At 42.9% G+C, this 24,446-nt stretch overlaps 2 protein-coding genes across 2 annotated transcripts; both read right to left on the bottom strand.

The window, feature by feature from the left end:
• Positions 1-213: 213 nt before the first annotated feature.
• LOC103643030 (uncharacterized) lies at positions 214-9,380 on the bottom strand. The gene is made up of 2 exons (XM_020541381.3): positions 8,115-9,380; positions 214-647 (listed from the first exon to the last, which is right to left on the bottom strand). Exons 1-2 carry the CDS (start codon positions 9,199-9,201, stop codon positions 577-579), a joined length of 1,158 nt encoding a protein of 385 aa, XP_020396970.1. The 5' UTR covers positions 9,202-9,380; the 3' UTR covers positions 214-576.
• A 12,428-nt stretch (positions 9,381-21,808) lies between these two features.
• On the bottom strand, positions 21,809-22,835 carry LOC103632086 (cysteine-rich and transmembrane domain-containing protein WIH2). The gene is made up of 3 exons (XM_020540981.2): positions 22,513-22,835; positions 22,232-22,346; positions 21,809-22,135 (listed from the first exon to the last, which is right to left on the bottom strand). Exons 1-3 carry the CDS (start codon positions 22,559-22,561, stop codon positions 22,063-22,065), a joined length of 237 nt encoding a protein of 78 aa, XP_020396570.1. The 5' UTR covers positions 22,562-22,835; the 3' UTR covers positions 21,809-22,062.
• Positions 22,836-24,446: the final 1,611 nt, after the last annotated feature.

Raw genomic sequence — 24,446 nt, 5'->3', positions numbered from 1 at the left:
AAATAACCCTAGCTGCCGAAAATTGTCTAGAGTGCTGTTGTGCTAGTCTTATCTCCTACACCATGTACTCTATATAAACCATTTAAGTGCTCAATGCAATACATCGATACTTGGCTGCAATCCAACTAACAAATACTTAATGAAGCATGACACACCAGACATACAACAAATCTGTTTTCTAGACCCGCAGCACAACAACCAAACGCCCGAAAAGAGATCAAGATGCTTAAACGGTTGTCCATTATTTTTCTCATGTACTGTAAAATGAGTTATTACTGGCCAAATCACCTCGCATCTACCAGTGTGCTCTCAAGGGAAACAAACATTCGGTCCACACCCAGAAATATAAAATGTTCATCAAAGACAAAAGATAGATTCTGCAGAAGAACAAAAAAGAGAAACATGTGCTAGCAGAGGGACCCCTGCGCCACTCTACTTTTCAGTTCTCCTGCTTCATTTATCTTCATTGCTGTCTGTTATTATTGGACTTGTTGGGCCTGCGCCAATGACCCATACAAGTTTGTTCTTTCTCGGCAAGCCTTCATCAGAATCGCTTCAGGCGTGCCAAATCATTGATCACTTCGCTGGGGCCGCTGGTGGCTCACCTGCAGCTCTTGGATCCTCATCCGTACATGCCACTTGCAGTGCTGCAGAAATTTCAAAGATGACACCAGTTAGCTATGGTCTATGGAACTAATATGGTCCCAGTGAACTTGCCGCCAATGACCACTATCTCAGACATCTATGCATGCAAGTCCAAGATAGGAAATGCCATATATATAAGTTTCTTGTTTATATATTTGCAGCAACTTCTGTTTTGTGCAAGGCTGTTGCAGTATGTAAAAAAACACTCAAACTGTTGTTTTATGCATGAACACATATGATTGAATTAACTGCATGGAGCCTTTTTTTATCAAGTTTTAAAAGGGAAAGACTTGAGCTTTGTAAATAAATATATGATTGAATGGAATGAACATTTCAATAAAAGCATGTATTTGCACCTTTTGGGATAGTTTTATGATATCAATATTGTTCTATTGAACTGATAAGTTTCAGATTCAAACTGGTGCACTTCCCAATAATGTAACTTGCAGATAAAAAAGGAACTCTCAGCTGTACACACTAATATTCATACATGGATGTGCAATATGATTCTGGGAAATTCTTTGTTCGGATTAACTATTTGAAATGATTTTAGACGAATAATCATGCATGTTTCCCGATTTAAGCACCATATATTCTGAAAGATAGGATGTTATTGACATTCTTTGTATACAATGTGCCTAGATAATAGGATGTGATCATAGCCTCATAGGATTTGATATACACAACATTCTAATTCCCATGTCTGCAAAAAAAAAAATGTTCACCGGACTGATGACCGATTGTAGATATCCAAAACCTTACAAGTCGTGGTGATTGATAGTTATATGCAGGAACAGAAGATCAGCGCCGTTACACACACGTGATACCAAGACATCAAAACAGGTACACATTTAGCAACTTACATTTTATTCTGTAGATATGTTGAACTCATTCCATAATTCGAATTAGAACTAACAAAGGATAGACTCGGTGCTAGAGGGTCCCACATGAGTGGGGTTAAAGAAGGGAAAACCCGAGGCAAGCCTTCTTCCACAAATATGGAGAGGCTACTTCGAACCCACGACAAGATATAACCTAGAGAGAGACAACTTCACCACCGCACCAGGCCTTAAAGGGGGGAAATCCAATGTTAGAGGCTCCACAAGAGTGGGGTCTAGAAAAGAGATAAACCGAGGTAATAAGTGTTTCTTGTAAATACGTAGACGCTGGTTCAACGACCTAGTCACTCATGGAGATAACTAATTAAGTAATAAAATTGAAAGTAATAGATTAATAGAGTAACACGTGAGAAGTGAGAATCAGCTTAAATTTGCACAAAAGCTACTTTGTGATTTCTGATTTTTAATTAAATGAATTAGATATGACAAGTGGACCTTAATTTTCCTAACCCTTTATTCTAATTTCCCCACTGAACTTCCGTGCATATTTGTTGTGAATTGCGATGCACTAGCAAGATAGTGTCTGTACTTAGCCCTCCCGTAGGAGGCCCTAGGAGTAAACCAGATCTATTCTTCTTGCTTGTCTCTACTAACACCCTGCCCCTACTTATATAGAAAGGTAACCCTAACTTAATAGCTAAGCAACATAACAAACCCTATCTGGCCGGCACTGTTCACGCGCTACAGTAACTGTGCGAGAACAGTGGTCGCGGCTAACCTAACCCTAATGACCTATCTAATGACTTAAGGCTCATAACAGCCCATAACAACATTTCATTTATTCTCTTATTAAAATTGAAAAAATGATGAATGGTAAGTGCACTTGTGCCAATTGGGAATTCCATATAGTTGACAAATCTGAATGTAATGCTAATGCTTCTTGATGGAAGGACATAGCTTCTCATTTGGACATAACTTGTGAATTTTCTTGCTATCCTCTACAACTAAAATGTGTTAAATGCCCAAATCTTACAGGTAGCACAGAAGGACATCTAGTGTCATTACCTTCTGGTCCTAGCAAATCTGCATGACCTCCCTCCCTCGCTCTCTCAGTTTCATTCATACGCATCTCAGGGCCCACCCACCGAGCCCTACTTCATGGGGACAACCCATAGCCACGTAGTCACTCCCCTACCAAGACAGATGTACCATGGGGACAACCCATAGCCCCAAAAGGCACAAAATGAAGTTGCAATAATGATGATATGATTTGGCATCTCCCTCACCTCCGACCTATCCATCTTTAGCCCTGTTTGGTTCAGGATGACTAAACGTTAGTCACTTTTAGTCCCTAAAAAAGAAAACAGGGTGACCAAAGTTTAGTTCTCTAAGCTAGTCACCAAGGGGGTAAGTAAAAGGGATTAATAGTAGATTTTCCGCCCCTTGCCCTCCCCTACCGTGCATACCAAGGGGATGACCAACGCACATGCACCTTACCCTCCCTAGCACGCATACCAAGGGGTAACCAGCGCACATGTGCATGCATTGATTAAGGGTAAAACAACCAATACACTCAGTAATTAATGCTCTTTAGTTAGGATTAGTCACTGAAATGAAATAGGGTACTCAAGTGACTAAATTTTAGTCATGTGACTAAAGGAACCAAACGGGGCCTTGGTCTACAACATAGGAAACACCGGCTACCATTGCCAACCTCTAAGGTAGGCCTACCCCTCAGCAAATCCTTAGATCTAAGGCCATCGTGGCCTCTGTGTCCCTGTCAGGGCCTAAGGAGGCCCACGGAGGGGCTGCGGTAGCAGCAGCGATGGGCCCTCTAAGGAGGATTAGATAAGGATAGTTAGAGATAAGATTAGTTGAGATTATCTAGGAGATTAGTTGAGATTATCTAGGAACGTTATCAATTAGTAGTTGTTGAGAGTTTTTAGGAGAGTTTTAAGGAGATAAGGATCTCTAGCTAGATAGGGACGACCAGCTGGCCTATTTATGTAATCAATGAATGAGAAATAAAGTAGGCAAGAATTAAAAGGGAAAAACCCTCCTCTTGCTCGGCCGTGGGCAGAGGCCCCCGGCCGACGTTCCTTCCCATCGATACACCTCTCTAATCCCTCACCGATCTAGCGACCATAACATCTGGTATCAGCTAGCTTGGGTTTCGATCTGATCCCATGGCTTCTGCTGCCAATTTTGCTGCGTCATCCTGGCAACCGACGTCACCATCTCCATGGACTGCGCCGCATGTCACCTTCGTCATGCCGTCCTGGCAACCGACGTCCCCATCTCCATGGGCTGCGCCGTATGCCACCTTCGTCACGCCATCCTGGCAACCGGCGTCCCCATCTCCATGGGCAGCATCGCCTGCCAATTTTGTCACCACATCCTGGACGCCGGCGTGCCCATCTCCAGGGACAACGCCAAATTTTGTCACATCATCTTCGTTGACGGCATCTCCGTCCCCATGGGTGACGCCACTAGGGGCAGCCACAACTCATCAATCACCAGCTCCATCGATGGGGGACTTGTGGACCAACGTAAGGGCTGATCTCGCAAAGATGCAAGCCACGCTCCAGAAGGTTGAGCAAGGGCTGCTGCAAATCAAGGTAGCAGTGCAACATGAGCAGCACCGGTTGGCGTTGTCCGCACGGCTCCAGACGTCGGCGGCTGTGGGCATACAAGCTGCTGCTCGTGGCTTCCTTGCACGACGGAGAGCGCGGGAGATGCGTCGGCAGATGCTCGAGGCAGCCTTGGTCACGGTTGACCTCGGCACACGGGGGCGCGACCTCACCCTGTCGGACGGCCATCAGCAGCGGCATCGGGCCGCTATCTCCAAGTGCGAGCATGGTACATGTCCCGCGGGCGACGAACTTCAACTCTACGGCAGTGGCGGTAAGGAAGGCACTCCCCTCGTCATCGGCAAGGGCGCACTATTTAGCGCCACCACATTCCGCTACCGGCCGCCACGAGGGCGCCTTCGCTGGTTATTGTTGCAACCTATTCCAGGTGCCCGTCCATGTGCTCCCCTTTCGTCAAGATGGCGTCCATGGGATCCAGGTGGCTGCACACGTACAAGTCCAATGCGCGGAGGGTGTTCGCCTTATCTTATGGGGTAAAAAAAATTCAGATTCGGAATAATAAGATAAGCCGAGATGTAAAAGGCTTGTCTTCTAGGTGTCTGGTTTTAGGTCAAGTAGACTCGGTATTTGAGCACTCGTCATGCTGCAGCTCGAGGACGAGCTGCTTGTCCAGGAGGGGTGTAGTGTCAGGGCCTAAGGAGGCCCACGGAGGGGCTGCGGTAGCAGCAGCGATGGGCCCTCTAAGGAGGATTAGATAAGGATAGTTAGAGATAAGATTAGTTGAGATTATCTAGGAGATTAGTTGAGATTATCTAGGAACGTTATCAATTAGTAGTTGTTGAGAGTTTTTAGGAGAGTTTTAAGGAGATAAGGATCTCTAGCTAGATAGGGACGACCAGCTGACCTATTTATGTAATCAATGAATGAGAAATAAAGTAGGCAAGAATTAGAAGGGAGAAACCCTCCTCTTGCTCGGCCGTGGGCAGAGGCCCCTGGCCGACGTTCCTGCCCATCGATACCCCTCTCCAATCCCTCACCGATCTAGTGACTATAACAGTCCCTCACTAGCTAGTGCCCCTTATCTCCCACAAGTCCTTAGGTCTGAGGCCATCATAGCCTCTACACCCTTGTCGGTGCACTAATCTCCTCCAACTGCTCTATGATTTCATAAGGCTACAATTGATAGGGTGACGAATCATACGATTGCTCGTACCCAGATGAGATGATGCATGCCCACTAGCCTTCGCATTTGAGCTGGTGTTGGGCAATAACAATCATCGGCTTCGTCATCCTCTTATTCATTGTGCCCCATAGAATGGTAGTGCAATACACATGCACATCCATCAACTCTGTCTCAAACAATGTCATTGTTTTTGTAGGGTTACATTAATCCTATCATTACAAATCACTTTATTAATTAGAATATGGTACTTGCTATATCCAAATAATTATCATCGACTACAAGCATAATTAAGTGGCATTATGATTGTGCACCTCATCAACAACTTCCACACTCAATTACTCTATTTATGCTATGTGTGTCCTATAAGGCACTAATTGCTACATCTTTACATTGTATTTATTATGCTTTCTATATAGTTCCATTGAGATATGGAGTTGATAAGAAGACACTGAAATTTGATCTTTCAATTATGATAATTCAACATCTAAAAAACTAGTCAATAGCAAACTCAAATATACCCCCCTATTTTTTATTTTATGTAGTGTCATGCCTCATTTACCATTTTCGTATGGTTTGATTACATGGTTTCCCGATCCTTAGTCTACTGGTAGCAACTCAAAGTTATGGGAGTAACTTGTGTTACCACAAAAGCATTTAGTGGTTCAAAAACTATCACTAGTCTGGCGCTTTCCATGTTGATTCCCCCACCCTTGTTGAAAATTAACTTGTGTGTCTAGGTGCAAGGATAATAGGACTCATAGGTTGGCACGTTGTTTGCATGGCCATCTTAGTGTCGCACCCATCCATGTGTCCCATCCAATCATGGATTTAGGCATCATGTATTGTCCAAGCACATCGCACACTTCCTGCCTCACATGACATCTTTAGCCCATTCATAACACCTAGACACCATCCATGCCATCTATGTCTATTGTCATAGTGCATGAACCACTCGAGGGATCGTATGTGTGGAATCATCATAATAGGCAATCTTCATTCATGCATGTGTGTGTGGGACCGGGCCTTCATCCCCGCATGACCATCTAGGAGGTCTACACACCATTGGCAGAGTCTACACCTGTTGTTGTGGTAGTCCGAGTGATGTTTGATGATGGAGACCTCAACACCCACATGCCTTCCCTCCATCCATGTGGATTTTTTTGCGGTCTAGTTCGTCCTCACATGGCTCCCTCCATGGCAAACTCCTATGTGCACATGTTTAGACTGTTTGCATGCTTGTCTTTGCACCGTCAGCTTGTGACTTGGTCGCAACTATTTGGCGACTCCTCTAGTATTACTTGGCTTGCTATGTGTCCATGTATTCGATCTTTTGTTGTCACTTTCAACAATTTGCTTCAACTTTTGCTGTTGTAGTATGTTTAGGCCTATTCCCTAAATTTCATTACGTAAGAATCCATCAAAGTCAATTTTGCACACCACAGTATATCCAAGCCATTGTATCAATCATTTTTTTATTAGATCAACTAATTTTGTTCATTGGTTAGCCGAGTCCCATCAATTTAGCTCATCATCATCATCATCATCATTAATGTGAATATGCTCTCTTAGTCTCCTTTGTAGCCATTTCACTACAATTCATGACCAGTGACTTATATCCCACTACTTGCCATCTTCTATTAGCGATCTCGTTGTTTTTCTTTTGCTTTGTTTGACACATTTCCTTATTCTCATCAAGTTCAAATTCTCAAACGACAAGGTTCATAGTTGAAGATTTTAATATTATTTTGTGAAGACTTGGAGTATTCAGTGATGCACATGTTGTGAGGGCAACACCCTCTTATGGATGAGATAATTTTCTACATCGATATTGTTGAAGACTTGCATGTCGATGGCATATTTGTTCTTTTATGTAATTAGTCTCTTATTTTTAAAAATTTCAAGGGTATTAGAATCATCTTTCCAAATGAAATGACATTCCATTCATGTCGCATTTGAGAGGAGGGCATTAAGGTATAATTTCCTAACTCTAGGGTTTTTCTCTCATGTACTTTATATATTGCACCATTGTGCCTCAGGACTATTATTGAGTTGAATCTCTCTTTATTGTAACAACATGTTCATGCCATGCAAATGAAAGCCTTCTTCAACACTAGCTCATTTAGTAGAGGGTCACTAGGTTCTCTATAAGTGTCGACACTCTTGGCGGTAGCGAGGAGACTACTACATAAGCATCTCCTACTCATTATGTTTTCTAGTAATGTTCATTAAGGAACAATTTATTTTGAAGTGAACAAGATATCAATGGTAAGGCCAACTTTATTTATCTTTTCACTCAAAACATGTTATAATTTAATGTGTTTCCATGTTTGCCAAATTATGTTATCTTGCACGGCAAAAGAGACTTTGCCTCGTGAAATAGAGCAATGTGTTGTATAGCTTACCTCGGGATAAACAAGGAACATGTAGGATTCTTAGCCTAAGGAAAGTTTGTTAGAAATGAACTATGTGCCTATAGTTTACTTGTTAGCTCAAAGGTTTCTTTGTTGTGATATAGTATTGTTGTTATTACCAATTATTGTAAGAACATATTCGAAAAGAATTATTTGTAAACAAATAATGTTGTATAACATATACTAGTCAATCTTGCGTATCAAGTCAATTCCAAGAATGTTCTATAACATGTTGAAGCAAAAGAATATAATAACTACAAGCAATACTTTTTATGTGGCATATCATAATGTTCTACTTATGTAAACAAAACAAATAATAGAAGTAATTGAGCATGGCGAGGCCAGGAGAAGAACCCACATATTTTAAGAAAGTGACTCAATTGATAAAGAACAATGTATAAGCATATTTGCACCCACAACTGATGAAGACTAAGCAAAGCAATACCTGGAGTATAGAAGCTTATGAACGGAACCATGTTCTCCAAGATAGCAGTGAATCCTACTTCACTGAACTTTCCAGACTTCAAATCAGTAGTAAAAGACCTGCAGCCTTGATACGTCCCCACATGAATGATGCCGCCGCCATTCACAGAGCTAGCCACATCAAATTCACGTATGGAATGACCAGCAGGGACGAGCGTGCTTAACTCAATGGTTCTGTCTAGTGCCCATCCGCTATGGCCACCACCAGGACCAACCTCTTGTGACCACAGGCAGAGCTTGGATGACCTAATGGTGGCGCATCCCAGCCCACCACCCTCTGCCACCATGAGTGCAACGTGAGGATTCGTCATAGTCGGGCAGCTAATGGCAGTGGTTTCCCGGGTGCCCAGGTTGTACTTGAGGATGCCTGGAGATTTATTGACCACGAAGTATAGTGCATTCTCCACAAGAGTGCTGCTTACCGACTCCCAAAGATGACCTAAGTACTGATGATGAGCTTGTTCACTCCACGCATTAGCTTCAGACGAGTAGACGTAGGAGGACATGGTGTTGTCATGAGCGCCCACGCCCACGAAGACCACGAGGAAGGGTCCGCCATGGCAGTCCAGGTGGTCGCAGCCATCTGCAGCGCAAAGCACCGCTCCTTTGTAGTTGTACATGGTGTCGGACGACGGCATCATCCATGGCGTCTTGGGCAGTGCCAGAAGCTCGTCCGTGATGGGATCCCAGACAGCGACGTAGACCGCCGCGTTCGAAAACGAGTTGCGTAAGAGCACGCGGCCGTGGCGGGAGTCGATCGCCAGCCAGTTGATGCGATCGGCGCGGGGCGGGCGGAAGGAGCCGGTGGGGACGAAGCGGGCCAGCTTGGCGCCGGCTTCGTTCATGCGGTTCGAGATGATGCCCAGCAAGGGGGGCGCCCCGTGCCGCTCGCGGAACCTGCGGCGGAAGCCCGGTCCGCAGACGAGGCGGCACCAGGGCTTGCACACGACGGCGGCGCGCATGAGGCGCTCGGGTTCGTCTGGCGGGACGCGCAGGAGGATCTCCTCCACGAGCTCCTCCATCAGCGCCGGCGGCTGCCGCGCGGCCATGGTGCGGGGCCGGATTTCGGGCTCCGGCCCGGCGGCGGCGAAGCGAGGGTTTGGTGATCGGATACGAGGGGAGAGGAAAGTGAAGCGGAGTAGCGACCAGCGAGAGTGTGGTGAGTGGTGACGTTGGCCCTCTTCTCGTTATGTACCCTGCTGGTGACCTGGTCCGGTTCAACCAGCTCAAGTTCCGCAGTTCCGCCGTGCAGCTAGCTTAAATAGTTGGTCTATTAGCTAACATGTTCTAAACCTCTTAGTTAATTTTAGCCGCTAGCTATTAGTTAGATGTTTTGATACAGGGTAGAATGTCTCTACCAACGTCTCCTAAATTTCATCCTCTAAAATAATATTATATGTCCTTTACAACACAGTTTAAAAAATTCGTCATCTATATCTTTACCGTCTCGAACAAAGTCCTCTAAATTTCATCATCTATATCTTATCTTCTTTTTTATCTCTACTCTCTCTACATCATTGGTCGACAAGAAATAGTGCTGGGAATTGGGTCGGGCCGGGCCAGCCCGGCCCAAGCCCATCGTGCTTCGTGCCAAACAGGTTCGGGCCAGGAAAGCTCAAACATTTTTTGGGTCGTGCCGTGCCAGCCCGAAGTGTAAAAACAGTGGTCCAGCCCGGCCCTAAATCACGTCGTGCCTTCGTTGGGCCGTGCCGGCCCAAGCCCGGCCCGTATATTTGATCATATAAAATCCAAATATTATAATTATATAAAATTCATAGCTTACTAAATTAAAGATATTAAACAATTGTAACATCATTTAACCACATAAACTCCAAATATAACAACAATATACAGTCGATATCTTATTAAATTAAAGAAATTAAATAGATTGGGCTCAATTGGGCCGTGCCGGCCCAAGCCCGGCCCATCTATGCGACCAGCGAGAGTGTGGTGACGTTGGCCCTCTTCTCGTTATGTACCCTGCTGGTGACCTGGTCGGCTGGTCCGGTTCAACCACCTCAAGTTCCGCCGTGCAGCTTAGGGTTTGACAATTTGCTAAGCAGGATGCACTGATGCAGTAGCCAGTACCTCGGTAACTTTAACAAAGCGATCAGTTCCCTTCGGCTTAGAAGATGCTTTGAAGCATGACAAGTTCAGGGTCGTAAGTGGTTCCGGAGTAGCATATGCCACGTTGGCATCCAGTCATTAGCGGAATTCGGGTCTTTCTCGAGTGCTCAGCGTTTTGCTGAGTGCTTTCTATCGGACACTCGGTAAAGACGTCTTTGACGAGTGTCGCACTCGATAAAGTCCTGCTCTCGGTAACGTCAGCGTTTACCGAGAGTAGGACACTCAGCACAGAAATACACTCGACAAAAAAATCTTTGGCGAGTGCCGAACACTCGAGGAACTAGTTTTGCAAATCTGGATTTGGACGGTTTTATTTATATGGTCCGACAAAATTTGAGGACCTGTTTTTCTGAGTTCCAGGCCTAAGTGACACAGCGCGTGCTAACTTCTAAGTTCGAGGACTGTTATGTATAACTAACAATTAGTTGGTTTATTAGCTAACATATTCTAAACCTCACCTTAAAAAACCGTTAATTTTAACCGCTAACTATTAGTACACAATGAGATGTCTTTTTAGTTATGGGTTTTTTAAATTGGTGCCCTTATCGCTTAATAACTCGCATATGCCTTAATCTGTGCATAGAATAGAAGGAGCATGTAACAACAAGTTGTGTGACAATCATAACTCATACACAGTAGCGTCGTCGGACATATCATATAGTTCTAACTTTAGCTTATCAGGATGTGTGTTTCGCGAAACAAATTTGTCTTTGTCTCACGTACCTCTTGCTCATTATCTCTCCATGTTATCAATTTTTTTCTAAATTGCTTTGCATTAGAGACTACCTATGAGCCAGACCGCTAACATAAATCTCATGGGAGCATCTAGAGATGCTGAAATATGATTTTGGTCATATTGAACCGATGTTGGCCTGAATATTGTTCTCATTCGTGTAGCTTAGCCATTATATGTGTTTGATATACCTTGCGGGCATCCCTCATCCAAAAGTTTAAAATGGATTAGTCCTTATTATTCAGTGTATATATATTTATTTATTTACATACTATTTGTTATGGACCGAAATGGCAGGGTCGTAGTAGTCAGTCGTGAAGTTAGTTAGTGCTCATGCTGTTGGCCTGCCTATAAAGGCTTGCTCGTATAAATACGGCAACAAGAAGACAAAATCTGCGTGTGTGCGCAGCGAAGGCGTGTGGTTGCCATTATTGCATTTGCCTGTGCACTGTTCATCTTCTTCCTCGACTCTGTGTCCTTCGCATCTCAGTGCGTGCGCAGAAATTTCGACAATAACGTCAGTTAGCTATGGAGCTAATAATATGCTCCCCAGTGAACACGGTAGCTCAACAACCACGTGCATGGACCAACAACTTGCTGCCAGTGACCACAATCTCACACATCTACTAAGCACGCAACTTCTGTTCAGTACATAAAAAACACTCAAACTCTTGTTTTATGCTGAGTTCCCACCAAGTCATTCATATTCAAAACGTTTGCTTCTTGTCTGCATTATTTTTAGGTGATCGTGGCTGAGATATATCTGCGATGCGATTTGCATCGTAACATTACTTTGCTCCATCATCTGTCCATAACGCATGCTTAGGTACTTTTACGATCTGGTTCAATTTCAAGCAAACTGGAAAACTTGGGCTTGAACTATTGATGCATGTACATCACATTTTTACGAGAATGATGATCGACCGACTGTAGATATTCAAAACCTTTTACGAGTTTGAGGTGTTCGAAAGTTACATGCAGGGAGAGGAAACCAGCAGCGTTGCTTATGAGAAAATTACCAACACAACAAAACAGGTACCCATTCAGAAGCTTATATATTATTTTTCAGGAGTGAGGAACTCATTTCATAAATACATATTGAAACAAATAAACACTAGACTCTGTCAGAGCCTCCTACATTATATTAGTGGGGTCTATAGAAAAAGGGATAAATCAAGGCAAACCTTCCCTGCAAATATAGAGACATATTGTCGCTATGTAGTTGGTCATGAGAGTTCAATTTTTTGTTCTTAGTTTTCTAGAGAACATTAATGGATACAGGTATTTTAAGACAAACACTGATCTTTTGGTTAATGGAATAAGTCTACATAATCCCCCCTAGCCATTATAGAGTGGTCTACTTTACCCCTTATCTTTAAAACAGATTGTTTAACTCCCTCAGCTTTGTAAAACCAGACAAATAGCCGCTTGAGCAGTTTTAATTGACGGTTTTGATGACATGACACTGATTTAAATGACATATGTTTTGTCATTTTAAGTTCTATCATCTAACATCTAATAGCATCCAAAATTTATATAAGTTTACAAAAAAATAGTAATCAGATATTATATTTGTTCTAACTTTTCTAAAATTCTAGTAGTAGCTTAATTAGTAAAAATAAAAAACTACATAATAAAAGAATTGATCGGTTTGGCTATCCAGGTTGGGTACACGCTAGAAGATAAAGCTGAAATAGAGATGACTCTTTTTTTATCTTAAGTACTATAGGGATTACCTACATAATTTTTATTTCACAAAACTTTGTAGGGTACAACAGTTTTTACAGCAGAATTTTTAAAAGGGGCTAATTACAACGCTTGAATCCATGTTTTGACACTGTCGGCTAGCGACTGCTTCATTCTGTACGTGTTTAAGGTCATATCTGTAATGAACATTTGCCTGCAGAGTCGTCGTGGGAGGTATGCCTTCAAAGATCCATTTGTTTCTGCATTTCCATATACACCACATCATGGTGATGACGATTTCCATAGATCAACTCTTTCCCAGTTCAGTTCTTAGTTTCTGAGTGCCTGATGGGGGTTAGAGATTCGTGGTGGAGCCCATTGCACCAAATGCCATCATCTTTTTGCAAAAGCACACCCGAGGAACAGATGATACCAGGTTCGTTTCAGTTTTCTTGAGGATGCAGTTCCCACAGGTGTATGAGTCCATCTCAAAATGTCTCCTTCTGAGCACATCCTTGGTGTTAAGTCTGTCGTGGAGAAGGAGCCAAAAGAAAAGCTTTTGTTTTGGTTCACATTTGGACCTCCAGAGCTGGGCGAAAGTTGTTGGGGCTGCAGTAGAACCATGGATAAACTTGTAAACCTTTTGTGAGGAAAAGTTCGAGTTTCCCCAAGCGTAGCACCACTTGTCATATGTTTCCGTCGTCTGCTCGTCATGGAGCCTGCTGGCCAGGAGTTGATATTAAGCGTGTGCCTCATGAGATAGAGGCAGATGAAAGAGACCGTGTGCTGGGTTAATCATTATGGCATGCCTTACAATGATGTCCTTGTTTATGGCGTAAGAGTAAAGCTCTGGATAACTCACTTGGTGTATCTTGTCACCCCAAAGATCATACCATAGTTGCACCGATCAGCCATCCCCCACAGCCGGCTTAGCAACATTCTTGAAAGAGACGAGAGTCCCTAGTATCCTTCCACCAGAATGATCCTTTCTTTTTGTTGGAAGGCACAAATCAAGTAAGTTCAGTTGATTCATATTCTTTTTCTAAACATGCAAATTTGTTTGAAAACAAGATGGTAAACATAATGGTTCAGCAAGACAGAAAGCAAAAGTTCTGGAAAGGACCCATTCTGAAACTAGCCTGTTCGCTTGGCTTTAATCTGTACCGGCTTTTACTACTTCTACAGCGTGTTTTGTCTCTATGGATTACAGCTGCAACAGTTCAAACAGTCATCTTTAATTCGAAGCGAAATCTCCCCCTAATGCGTTTTGTGATATATGTCATGGATAAACGTAAGGGTGTGTTGTAATCTCTCTAGTCCAATTGTTGTTTAAGCAAGTACTTCCTGCAACAACAGAACATCACTCACTACCGGAATCACGTTTTTTGTCGAGTGCTCGAAAGGCTTACCACCCTCGTGGACTGGCACGACCATTCCAAAGACCCAATCAAGGTGCTGGTACATGGAGAGGAAGTGCTAGTGTAGAGAGTGGGCTGCATGGACAGTTCATGCCTTCACACCAAGAACAATCAAGCAACGTCGATTTTGGGGCAATGAAAGAACAAGAAAAGAAGTTAGAGGACAACAGATCTGATGCTAAGGGACAACAACCAGTTGAGACCGTTCAACGTCCAAAGAGGGGTTCATCGACACCGGATCCTAGTCAGAATCATGGAAAACAAAGAAGCCAAAATCTAAGTTCTGTTGGAGATGATTTCAACCCACTCATGATGTTGTTGTGTGATATTTGCCAAAGCACAAAACACTTGTGTACCAAATGTCCATACAACAAAGGACCAAATACGGTAGCGCAAGTGGTTGGTTTTGTTATAGAAGGTATGGCATTCTATTATATTCCACATGTTCCTTTTCTTGAACAAAAAAGGATACAAAGGTAGCCTTAGCAACACTACAAGGGGGAGCCCTGACTAAAACCCAATTGGTGCAACATTTGCATATATTCATGCTAGTTAGATGGCAATGGAGTGCAAAGTCACATGGTGAAAGCTCTTTTCTAGTGTTGTTCCCTACAAGAGAGGAGCTGGTTAGGACAGTGGCCTTCGACATAGCTGAAATTAGGAATATGGGAATCAAATTGCTTACTGCAAGCACTGAGGTCTAGTTAAATTGCTTACTGCAAGTTAAATTGCTTACTGCAAGCACTTAGCTCAACTTGTATTCCCTAATGCAAGCACTTAGGTGCAAGTACTATAAGTCTCATCCCCTCTGCTGGAAGTAGGGGCCTCTTCTTGCCCAAACCAGGATAAAAGACTTGTGTCAACTTGCATCACCATCCAGTTTAGGGGCACACAACATTATTGCACTGGTTGGTTAGACCCTCGGGTCCGAACATAGACACATATGATAAAGTAAAATGACCTTTTTTATTACAAACTTTGAAAATAAAAGGTTTAACTCTCATTGGTATTCTTGGATAGAAAGTTTTATTTACAAAGGAAGTGTTTGTGTGAAGGTAAATGAGGATATAGGTCGATACTTCATGTCCAAGAAAGGATTGAGGGAAGGGGATCCTTTATCTTCAATTCTGTTCAATCTAATAGCTGATATGCTTGCACTTCTAACTGAAAGAGCTAAAAAGATGGACAAATTAATTAAAGGGGTTGTGCCACATTTAGTTGATAATGGTTTGTCTAATCTTCAATATGCAGATGATATTATACTCTTTATGGACCATAATGTTGATTTGGCTAAAAAGATGAAGCTTTTGCTTTGTGTCTTTGAACAACTATCAGGCCTTAAAATCAAATTTTATAAAAGTGCAAACACAAGGTTGACTTGTACCTTGTGGTTTGGGTTGATGATGAGTGATTGTCAATGGGTAGCACTCTGGGGTAGTCAGTGGACTGACCAGAGTGTGAGATTATGCTTGTGCAACCATGTTGGTCGACTTGTGGTGTGCAGGTGTGGAGCACAGGAATGGTGGTCGATGGCTGAGGTGAAGGTCATGCGGGCTCGTGCTGATGGACCGGGAGTGGTGAAGGGCGAGTGGTGGGTCTTGACTAACGAATCAGAGCAGCCAGGTGACCAACCATGGTGGCTGACACTTGGGACACGCACTTGTGCGAGGACGTGGTGGAGTGGATCGTGTTGCCGGCGTGGTCGAGGACCAGTGGGACACGCGTCTGATCATGGAGGATGTGCACGAGGTGCGGTGCTAACGACAGGTTTGGTGGTTTGGGCTTCAAAACCACTCAGCGCTACGGATGCCTGGTTTTGCTGAGTTTGGGCCTCAAAACTCGGCGGTGGCGGTTCCGGAGGGAACCGGTGGCGGCACACGGCGTGATCGCGGAGGGTGCGTCAAGGCGAAGCAACTCCGTGTGAAGGACGTGGCCGTCGGATTAAAAACCTAGGAGTTTGTTCATTTCGCCCCCGGTGGAGTGGATAGGCTCTATGTAAATAGGGATACTTTAGAAAGTGAGAAAAACCCTATATAAATAGAGGGGATGGCTGGTTGGTTGAGCATCCCTTGGCTGCCATTTGTTTTGAGAATTCATTTTAGAGCTCCTAGTTTTCTCTCTAGGTAGACACCAGTTGAGCCGAGGGTTCCGCGGTGATTTTGTACTTCGACTGTGTTCTTGATTTTCAAGTTTAATCAGAGGAAGGGTCGCCGGTCCGGCCCACAGGGTTCTTTGGCTTCAAATCTCAGTTTGTACCCTTGTTGGTGAAAACCCTTTGATTCCTTTGAGAGGATTTGGTTTGGGGATTTATTGGTGGTGAGTTGCACTCTTCGGACCACTGCATACACTTAGTTGTTGCAGATTTTGGTCGCGATTTGAGAAAAACTCAGTTTGAACTCATTCTAGAAAACCCCAACAAAACCCCAATTTCTGTTGTATTTTTAAATCTGCGGGTGAGTCACAAGTCGGATTGAGCTCAAAATTTGGGGAGATCTTGAAAACGTATTTGCTCAGATGTGTGTAAAATTTCATATCAATCGGAGTTCGTTTAGTTCAGTTTTGAACTCAACAACAGAATTTCGTACTGCTGAAAACATCACTTGTTGACGATACTGTATTGGACCGTTTTGGACTTTTTGGTGTCCGATTTGTGATCCTTTTGTTTTGCTGGTCTCATGTGAGTATTAGGAACATTTTGTAATCATGAGATCACTCGTTCGCTGATGTGTTTATGGTTTGAACACTTGCTTCATCTAAATTGAAGCAAAGCGTTAATTTTCAGTGTTTGGAGACAAAAATCCGATTGGCTCCCATTCACCCCCCTCTGGCCGCCTTACCGTTCCTACAAAAAGTGAAGTCTTCTGCTATGGACAAGAAAAACAATTTGAACAAGTTTATACTCAATTATTTGGGTGTGGCTTGGGTCAGTACCCATTTAGATATCTAGGAATCCTTATGCATCATAAAAGATTGCCGAATAGTGACCGGAAAGTAGTAGAGGATATGTTTGATAAGAAGCTAAGTTGTTGGAAGGACAAATATCTCTCTTACAGTGGCAAGTTAATTCTCATAAACTCGGTGCTTAGCAATCTTTCCATGTACATGTTATCTTTTTTCGGATTCCTAAAGAGGTGCTAAAAGGACTAGATTATTATAGATCTAGGTTTTTTTTGCAAAATAATCAAGATAGAAACGGTACAGGCCTGCTAAGTGGACTATCCTTTGTAGGCCAATGTACCAAGGAGGGTTGGGTATAAAGGATTTGAGAATACAAAATAAGTGTCTATTGAGCAAATGGCTGGTTAATCTAGAAAATAGTGATGGTTTATGGCAACAAATATGGCGCCATATCTTGTGCAATCCGTTATCTTGTGCAAGCATGCAATCAGTCCATCCAAACCATCCAATCTGAATCCAACGTTGCCTGCTGTTTTTGCGTTTAAACCCTCCCACCACACCTCTTGTATCTCATCAACCAGGCTCTGAGTATTTGCGAAACACCCCCCACCGTCCTGGGACATTTCAACCTGGGCCCTTAAATCGAATCAGAGCCTACGTGCGGCCTGGTTGTTTCAGCATGTGGCCCTTTCGTTCGCTCTGGACGCTTCGTCTTCAAGCTCTGCTGCCGGCGCTCTTGATGCCTCCGACATCGCCGGCGCCCAGGTATGCTGCTTACCCCGACTATGTGTACGTGATTGAATCTCCACGCCAATATGTTGTTTATGGCTATTTTGGTGGCTGTAATCGGGCCGCCCTGTAATCGATGAACTGCGTTTATTTTTCCTACAGGCTACTTGCGGAGGATGGAAAATCAGATGATGCAACAATGGAGACTGTGGAAGCGGAGGCAACAATTAGTATAGGATCAATGACATTTGAACAAGAGAATTGTGAGTGGTCCGTCCTGTCTGCTCCAACATTGCTGAAATCGCATACAGTACTGTTGTCCAATGAGGGCTTCAGTACACCAAAAAAGACCCCAAGCACCGCCCCAACAGTGAGTATTTGAGTTAGTTATGGAAGCTTCATCATGATATTTGCAGTAAACATGACTATTTTTTTGCATTTTTTTCTTATAGAAGCCTATTGTTGGAATGTCCTTTGAGAACATTGAGGCTGCAGAGCAGTTCTACAAAGATTATGCACATGATAATGGCTTTTCAGTCCGTGTTGGTCAACAGAAACTGAAGAATGGTATTATTTACTGGAAGCGTTTCATGTGCTCAAGGCAAGGGTTCAGGAAGAAGAATATTCAAGTATCTAATGGTAAGAAGACACACAACCTTTTTGAAACAAGATGTGGCTGTGAGGCATACATCTATGTGAAATTATCCGGTGCTAGATACACTATAGAATCAATGATTGAAGAGCACAATCATGGTCTTGTGTCACCAGATAAGTGTCACTTGCTCAGATTGAACCGTAGTGTTAGCGAATGGATACGGAACAGATATCATATTCGTGAATCATGGATTCCAGCATACTATATGGACGTACCTCTAGCGGGCATCCTTAGAACCACATCAAGGTCTGAGAGTGCAAATTCATTTTTTTTAATCATTTTATTCACCGCAAACTATCATTTGTTGAGTTTTGGCTTAGATTTGAGACAGCATTAGAATGGCAACGGCAAGAGGAGCTGAAGGCAGATAATAAAAGCATTCATAGTGCTCCTAAGCTAATGACATCTTGGCCCATGGAAAAGCAGGGTAGTATGCTATACACACATGAGGTGTTTTTATCCTTCCAGAAAGAGGTTGTTGCTGCTAGAGATTTTTGTTGGGTTCAAAATATTGCCATGTCCGAAGAAATGAAAATTGTGACCATTAGTGATGGGAGAAAAAAAGATAGGGTTGTTCATTTTAATGCAAGCATAATGGCAATGTGTTCATGTAAGTTATTTGAGTCAAAGGGTATCCCATGTCGCCACATTATTCTAGCATTGCGTGGTGAAGAACAAATGGAGCTACCAGATTGCTACTTTATGAAAAGATGGGAGAAAAGGTGCAAAAGGTAATTTGATTATGACTAACTAATTTTGTGTTTAATTATTTAATTTTGTAGAACATATGACTAACTTATTTGCTTTCAGCCATTGTGTCTACGACGAGTACGGAAACATATTGCATGACAAGATCCTAGAGCCAAATGATTTGGTGATGAGGAAAAAAATAGCAAGTGTACGGAACAAGTTTGAAGATTTGATAAAAAAAAGCCAACAACGCTGAGGAAGGCATGGATTTCTTATTGTCTGGTCTTTGTAACATCGAGGCGTCTCTACATCAGATTTTGCCGACAACTACACACTCTAGGCAGGATGAATATGAGGCATTCATCGGTTGCCATATTCCAAATGAAGTGACGGTTCATCCTCCAACGGATATCTGTTCAAAGGGGAGAAGCAAAAGGATTAAGAAAAGCAAAGAAGTAAGTGGTAGCAAAAAGAAGCAAGCAAGACTGCCACGCTTATGCAAGATCTGCAAACAATTAGTTCTTCATGATGCACGTAACTGTCCAGCAAAATAAAGTTTTGGGTCATGTTCCTGTTGTCAGCTTACAGCTCATGTTATGTCTAGTATATCTGTGATTCTATATATTGTGTCATGTTCCTGGATAATGAGTAATCGAATTAAAAAATGGAGTACTGTTCCATTGATGTGGATATTGTCGTTGAATATTGCAATCCATTTTCACCCTTGCTAGCTTTCACGTGATTTTTTCTGAAAAGCGAGTATCGTCTGGAGTCGCTAAAACAACGTGTACAGGCTCTGATTCGATTTAAGGGCCCAGGTTGAAATGTCCCAGGACGGTGGGGGGTGTTTCGCAAATACTCAGAGCCTGATAGATGAGATACAAGAGGTGTGGTGTGAGGGTTTAAACGCAAAAACAGCAGACAACGTTGGATTCAGATTGGATGGTTTGGATGGACTGATTGCATGCTTGCACAAGATAACAGATTGCACACGATATGGCGCCAACAAATATTGAGGAAAAAGTATTTAACCCGTAAAAAAATTTCTCAAGTGACTAAACAACCAGGTGACTCCTACTTCTGGACAGGATTGATGGGAGTTAAGGATGGCATGTTTAGATTAGCAAGTTTTGGGTGCAAAATGGAGAACAAGTTAGTTTCTGGAAGGATATTTGGTTAGGGTTAGCTTCCCTAAAATATAAATATCCCAATCTATATAATATTGCCTACAAAAAACATGTTTCTGTTGCAGAGGTAGTGGGGTTTAATCCGCCCAATATAGAATTTCGAAGAAGACTATATGGGATGAATCAACAGAGATGGTGGGAATTTCAATCTAGATTGACTGAGATTCAACTCAATGAAGACCAGAACATGTTCGTTTGTTCACCTACAAAAGGGGGCATTTTTTCAGTAAAGTCTATGTATGATTGTCTATTGAACCACAATGTTATCCATGCGCTTGAAAATTGTTGGAAAAATCAAAATCCCACCAAAGATAAGAATTTTCTTGTGGTATGTTTATAAGGGTGTAGTTCTTACAAAAGACAATCTAGGAAAACGTAGATGGAAGGGTAGTATTAAATGTAGTTTTTGTAATTGCAATGAAACTATAGATCATCTGTTCTTCCGGTGTGACTTTGCTAGATTTATTTGGAGGACTGTTGAGATAGTATCCGGTCTCAAGGCTCCCCTAAATGTATCACATTTTTTTTGGCATTGGTTGGACAGAGTAAAACTAAATACTAAGAAACAATTTATGGTAGGAGCTGCAGCCATATTGTGGGCAATATGGACTAGTCGAAATCATGTTATTTTTAACAATGCAATTGTTATGTCAGCAATGCAGGTCATATACGTACAAGAGCACTTATTGGATTTGGTTCCGGAGCCTACTACAGAAGAACAAAGTCCAATTATTGCTAAAGGATGCTTCCCTGCCACTAGAGTTAATTGCGATGGCGTCTTTGCTCAGAATGGACGGCGGTTTAGCAATAGATTAGAAGTTTAATCAATTGTTGCTTTTTTCTATTGTTGAACTTTTGGGTGTTTTCTATACTCCATCAGGTTTTGACAAAGGATAGTTATGGTTTTTTTTTCCTATAATTAGGCTAAATATAAACTTCGTAGAGGCCGGGACGATGTTTCATTTCTGATGAAATAAGATTTCCCTTTATAAAAAAACAGTTTATGCTGACTATTGAAAACAGGAATCTGATTCTCTGAAAGTGCCCCCGACAGGAGTAAGAGGCTGAAAAATGCATACACTAGTATATATATCAGGAATATTTTCGAGAGGATCCTTAGTAGACATTGTCTTGTAATGCTTCTTGGCCAAAAACAAGTTATGGTGATCATCGAATCCGGGAATCTGATTCTGAAAGAGTAGTGGTGTGGCCGGCAAAACAGTTCATGCTGAGCATTGAATCCGGGAATCCGATTCTTACAATGCCCGGCAAGGGTGAGGCTGTAAGATTTATATATACACTGTGTGGTATCCGTCGCTTTATTCCCTTCCCGTCTTTATTTTGATCCTCTCACGCAGATGCATCATCTTTCGTTCGTTCGTTCGTAGCTAGAGAAGAGGTACCCTCATTGTATAGTACTGTACAGCTATGGGGGGAGAGCTCATAAACAAAGAAATTCTCTCTAAATCGTAGCTATAACAACAGATTAAGTTGCAAAGACACAATTCCACACAGATTTCATAACCAGAAAAAGGCCCCTGGAAAAAAAAAATCCCGTTGCACACGAACACATGAACAAAACTCTATCCATACAGGCAGCAGCAAGAAGAGTTCGTCAGGAACTGAAGGACAAACAATATATCACACATTCACACTGTTTAATACATACAGCATACAAAGTCATGATCGTGGCATGCACGCTGAGGAAATTGGAAAAATGGACTGAAGAAAATGGCGTGCACACCCCTCCTCTTGGCGCAGGGGTGTCTCTCGACCGCATGCAGGACTCAGGAGACGAAGACGATGGAGGGGTCGCAGCAGCACTCGTCGAGGAGGCAGCAGCAGCACAGCGCCGCCAGGCTGCAAATCAAATCACCAGGAGGCGCGGCACGCGGCTGAAATGGTGAAAGTAGCTAGGAAGAACCAAAATGGCCGGCATGTGCACTAGGTACGTACCAGCCCTCGAGGAATCCAGGCGACCGAGGCGGCGGCGGCGGCTGCGCGTACTGGTACTGCGGCGGCGCCATCACCGGCGGGCCCTGGTACGGGTACGGGCCCTGGTTGTAGTACCCTTTTAATTTGATTTGGCAAGAACGACAGGCAGAATACTCTGGTCATCAGCTTGTGTGGCAGCAGCTAGCTAGCAGGGCTGGTCGAGGAGGGTACGAGTACGACGCAGTATAGCTAGCCTAGCTATAACTGGAACTTGGGAGCAGTATAAGCCACGCGCCACGTACCTTGCTGCCCCGGATATGGGTAGCCGCCGCCGTACCTCGGATGGCTCATCCTCGCTCCCGCGGCCGGTCTCGAGACTATTGAACTATTCACGGCCGCCTTCTCGATCTGCTCTGCTAGCTCGTCCGGATCGAGCTGGTCGGATTGCTTTGTTAGACGCCTGAGGGGCGGGCGGGCCGGGCGGGCGGGGAAAGGACGTGCTACCCTCTTATATATAATCACTAGCCTAGAGGTCCTTTGGTCCCACCGTTGCCGTCTTGGGGATGATTGGCTGGGGCGTTAGCGCGTGATCTTCTCGACGAAACTGCGTGCTGTGTCCGGGAATCGGTGGTGCGCGAATTGAGCTGATTTAATAGTTGCATTTTGGTTCGTTCTACACGGATGGCATGGCGACGGGGTTCACCACCGGAGACAGGTCTTTTTATCGAGTGCTAAAACATTTGCTAAGAGCGAAATGTCGCGCACTCGGTAAAGACATATAGTTTGTCGAGTGTCGTACTTGGCAAAACAAAACACTTAGTAAACAGGTGTTTTGCCGAGTGTGTGGCACTCGACATATCCATGCACTCAGCAAATAACATTTTACTTGGTGTTGGACACTCGTCAAAGTCTCGTCAGCAGTTGATAGTCCACACGGTTGTTAAGTTTGTTCAATATCTTTGTCAAGTGTCATCATAGAACACTCGATAAAGAAATTGTTTGTCGAGTCTTTTTTTTACACTTGACAGAAATTACTTTATTTTTTTCCTGTTTTCTCCGGACCTTTTTTAACTGTAACTACATGTTTAATTTTGGCGCTAGCATAAAACTGCGTATAGACGGCGGATGCTAGACGCACGCAGATTATATATATTTCATTTATATATTCTTGGTTATCTTCAGTTCAGATTGACAGGGATCGATGGTCGATGGTGAAGCAGTTGGGACAGGTGACGCGCGACGAATACCTAAACCACTTGCCCATGCATATATATAGCTGAACGAAGCCAAGCATTGTCGTCAAGTGTTGAGCTTCAGGTTCAAGCAACGGGAATTGCTTTGTGCAAAGAAGCACCCGTTTTGATACCGCTCCAAAAAACGCTCCTGAAGTCGTTTTACCGCTTCATCGACCAAACTGTTTTTCATCGAACTGCTCCACCACGCGTGAAGCTCAAATTTGTCCCGGCCCTTGGCAGACATGCACAATGAATCATGATCAAAATGCTCTTTCACAAAAAGTTAAGTTTCTTAAATAATTATAGTTTAAATATAAATATATAGAAATAGAACTCGATGCTAATTCGATTCAATCCTTAGATTTTATAGTCTAAAATCTAGAGCGCTCCCATTACCACCCCTAGACATACGCGATTGGACTGCAGTTGACTAACTAGGATGAATAAAGTCAATTTGGTATGTATAAATTAAACAAAGTAAAATACACTGACAGTCTCTAAACTTTTAGTGGTGTATTATTTCGGTCCCTAAGCTTTTAAAGTGCACATCTAGGGGTCACTAATTAAACTTATGAATTTGTATCGTCTTGGTACCTAAATCTCAACATCTATATTTTGGTCCCTATACTTTTATGGTTGTCGTACGAGTCCATAAAGTTGTTTTTAGTGTCATTCCAAATAGTTTTGATCCACTCCCATGTGTATTTTGAGAGTTTAGGGGCCAGGATGACACAATCATAGAAGTATAGAGACTATAATTTGCATGTCGATAGTTTAGAGACCGTGACAATACAATTTCATAAGATTAAAGACCTAGATGTTCATTTTGGGAGTTTAGGGATCAGGATGATATGACATACCACTAAAAGTTTAGGGACCGCCAATGCATTTTACTCAATTAAATACTAGTATCATTGAAATACAACGCAATGGTCTAAATTTCGTCCAATCAAATCGATTCATTGATTATTTGACAATATAAATTTTATGTTCACATTCGC

Source organism: Zea mays, chromosome 7 (genome assembly GCF_902167145.1).
Source record: "Zea mays cultivar B73 chromosome 7, Zm-B73-REFERENCE-NAM-5.0, whole genome shotgun sequence".
Taxonomy (NCBI): domain Eukaryota; kingdom Viridiplantae; phylum Streptophyta; class Magnoliopsida; order Poales; family Poaceae; genus Zea; species Zea mays.
The sequence above is the reverse complement of the archived record's forward strand: the minus strand, read 5'-3'. Positions and strand labels throughout refer to the sequence as shown.

What these genes read in the sequence shown, in the direction of transcription:
- LOC103632086 (XM_020540981.2), bottom strand. Translation starts at nt 22,561, where the DNA reads ATGAGCCATCCGAGGTACGGCGGCGGCTACCCATATCCGGGGCAGCAA. An exon ending in CCCATATCCGGGGCAGCAAG is followed by an intron (nt 22,347 to 22,512) that starts GTACGTGGCGCG and finishes TCAAATTAAAAG; the next exon opens with GGTACTACAACCAGGGCCCG. An exon ending in CCTGGATTCCTCGAGGGCTG is followed by an intron (nt 22,136 to 22,231) that starts GTACGTACCTAG and finishes TTTGATTTGCAG; the next exon opens with CCTGGCGGCGCTGTGCTGCT.
- LOC103643030 (XM_020541381.3), bottom strand. Translation starts at nt 9,201, where the DNA reads ATGGCCGCGCGGCAGCCGCCGGCGCTGATGGAGGAGCTCGTGGAGGAG. An exon ending in CATAAGCTTCTATACTCCAG is followed by an intron (nt 648 to 8,114) that starts GTATTGCTTTGC and finishes AAATTTCTGCAG; the next exon opens with CACTGCAAGTGGCATGTACG.